Source organism: Austrofundulus limnaeus, unplaced genomic scaffold (genome assembly GCF_001266775.1).
Source record: "Austrofundulus limnaeus strain Quisiro unplaced genomic scaffold, Austrofundulus_limnaeus-1.0 Scaffold2774, whole genome shotgun sequence".
In the NCBI taxonomy this organism is placed as follows: Eukaryota; Metazoa; Chordata; class Actinopteri; order Cyprinodontiformes; family Rivulidae; genus Austrofundulus; species Austrofundulus limnaeus.
In genome coordinates, this window is record NW_013955176.1 from 9,716 (window position 1) to 11,182 (window position 1,467).

A 1,467-nucleotide genomic window follows, 5' to 3' on the forward strand; every position below is an offset into this window, starting at 1 on the left:
GTTTAATTTAAAGCACTGATGAACATTTGATCAATTATGTATTTCACACAATTTTATTTTAAGAAGTATATATTTTTAAGACTCATTACCTGTCAACAGCAATGGCAACCAGAGTGAAAACAGATGCAGAGACAGAAATCCCTTGGACCATGCCGCTCAGTTTGCAGACCAGGCTTCCAAAAGGCCATCCTGTTAAAACAAAATGTTTTTTTTGTTGGTGTCTAAACCCAACTAAAGCTCTACCTAATAGACAACAACAGTGTAGAGCTGAGCTTCCAGTTCAGACATATTTTCCTCCATATGTAACTAAGATACTGGTGAACTTGTGCCAAAGAATAGTGAACGTGTTCCATATAATAGAAAGAACTTTTGAACGTGTGCCATAAGWTATGATACTGGTGAACAGAGGGCATTTGGCATCATAGACCTCAGGTTTTGACCCAAACCAAACTGCACAAACATCTTCCTGCTCACCTGTGATGATGTTGTCAAGAAGAGTGGTGGGCATACAGAAAATGCCCACCAGCAGATCACTGACAGCAAGGTTTAAGATGAACAAGTTGGTAACTGTTCGCATGTTTTTACTCCTCAGGACTATAAAACACACCACTCCGTTTCCCACCATGCACACCAGGAAGATCAGCAGGTAGGACACGATGAAGGTGGCTGCCGTTGCTGGCTGATGCAGGTAATATCCAACATACGTCACATTGTTCCTGGGGATGAAGAGATCCACGGAAGAGTTGTAAGATGTCCAGTTGTCATACAGCAAAGTTAAATTGTTCTCAGGTTCCTCRTTCATTTTAAATCTGTGAAAACAGAACCAAGAAAACCAATCAGATTAGGGCAGCAAGTTATCTGAACTTATGATGTACGATAACAGAGCTTAGTATTATGATGATGATATGACTTAAGATAAATGAACATACACTTACGTATGCAGTGTTAATGYCTTTGGGTTCAGAGCAACAAAACAACAACTGATAAATCATTTCCATTCCAACATGACAGTTTTATTTAAAAGGAGTTCAACTAGACACAGCTAAAGGAAGTTAACCCAACAACATTAAGTAGAGGAGGACATCTCAGAATGGTTTGATGTTTGTCCAAACACTAACCATAGTTCATCAACCTCACTTATGTGACCAAACCATCTCCCATGAAGTCCARGTGGACAAAAAGCCTAACTACCCTTAGGAGGGAGATGAGGGAGAGTGATTTGCAGTGTGAGTTTAGCTCTTTACTGTTGACTGAAAATTTCAGATAAATTCAGAAAACTTCTCTGGGAAAAGAAACCTTCAGAATAAAAGAAGTCTAGCTGTGTTTGATTAGAAGAAACAGATTTTGTGAGGATCCGTCTTCCCTTACATTGTCGTCTTTGTGTTTCCCTGTCCCTGTGTTCTTCTCTAACTCTTTGCTTGCACACCATATATTCTCATCTACCGTATTTTTCGGACTATAAGCCGC

General features: G+C 39.6%; 1 protein-coding gene across 2 annotated transcripts in view; it reads right to left on the reverse strand.

The window, feature by feature from the left end:
• The window catches only part of npffr2a (neuropeptide FF receptor 2a), a gene marked incomplete at its 5' end in the record, with an annotated part of 4,697 nt that extends 3,888 nt beyond the window's left edge, over nucleotides 1-809 (reverse strand). For both annotated transcript variants that reach the window (XM_014000184.1, XM_014000183.1), the window contains 2 exon segments: nucleotides 90-189; nucleotides 475-809. In XM_014000184.1, coding sequence (XP_013855638.1) covers nucleotides 90-189; nucleotides 475-802 — 428 coding nt within the window.
• Between the last annotated feature and the right edge of the window lie 658 nt (nucleotides 810-1,467).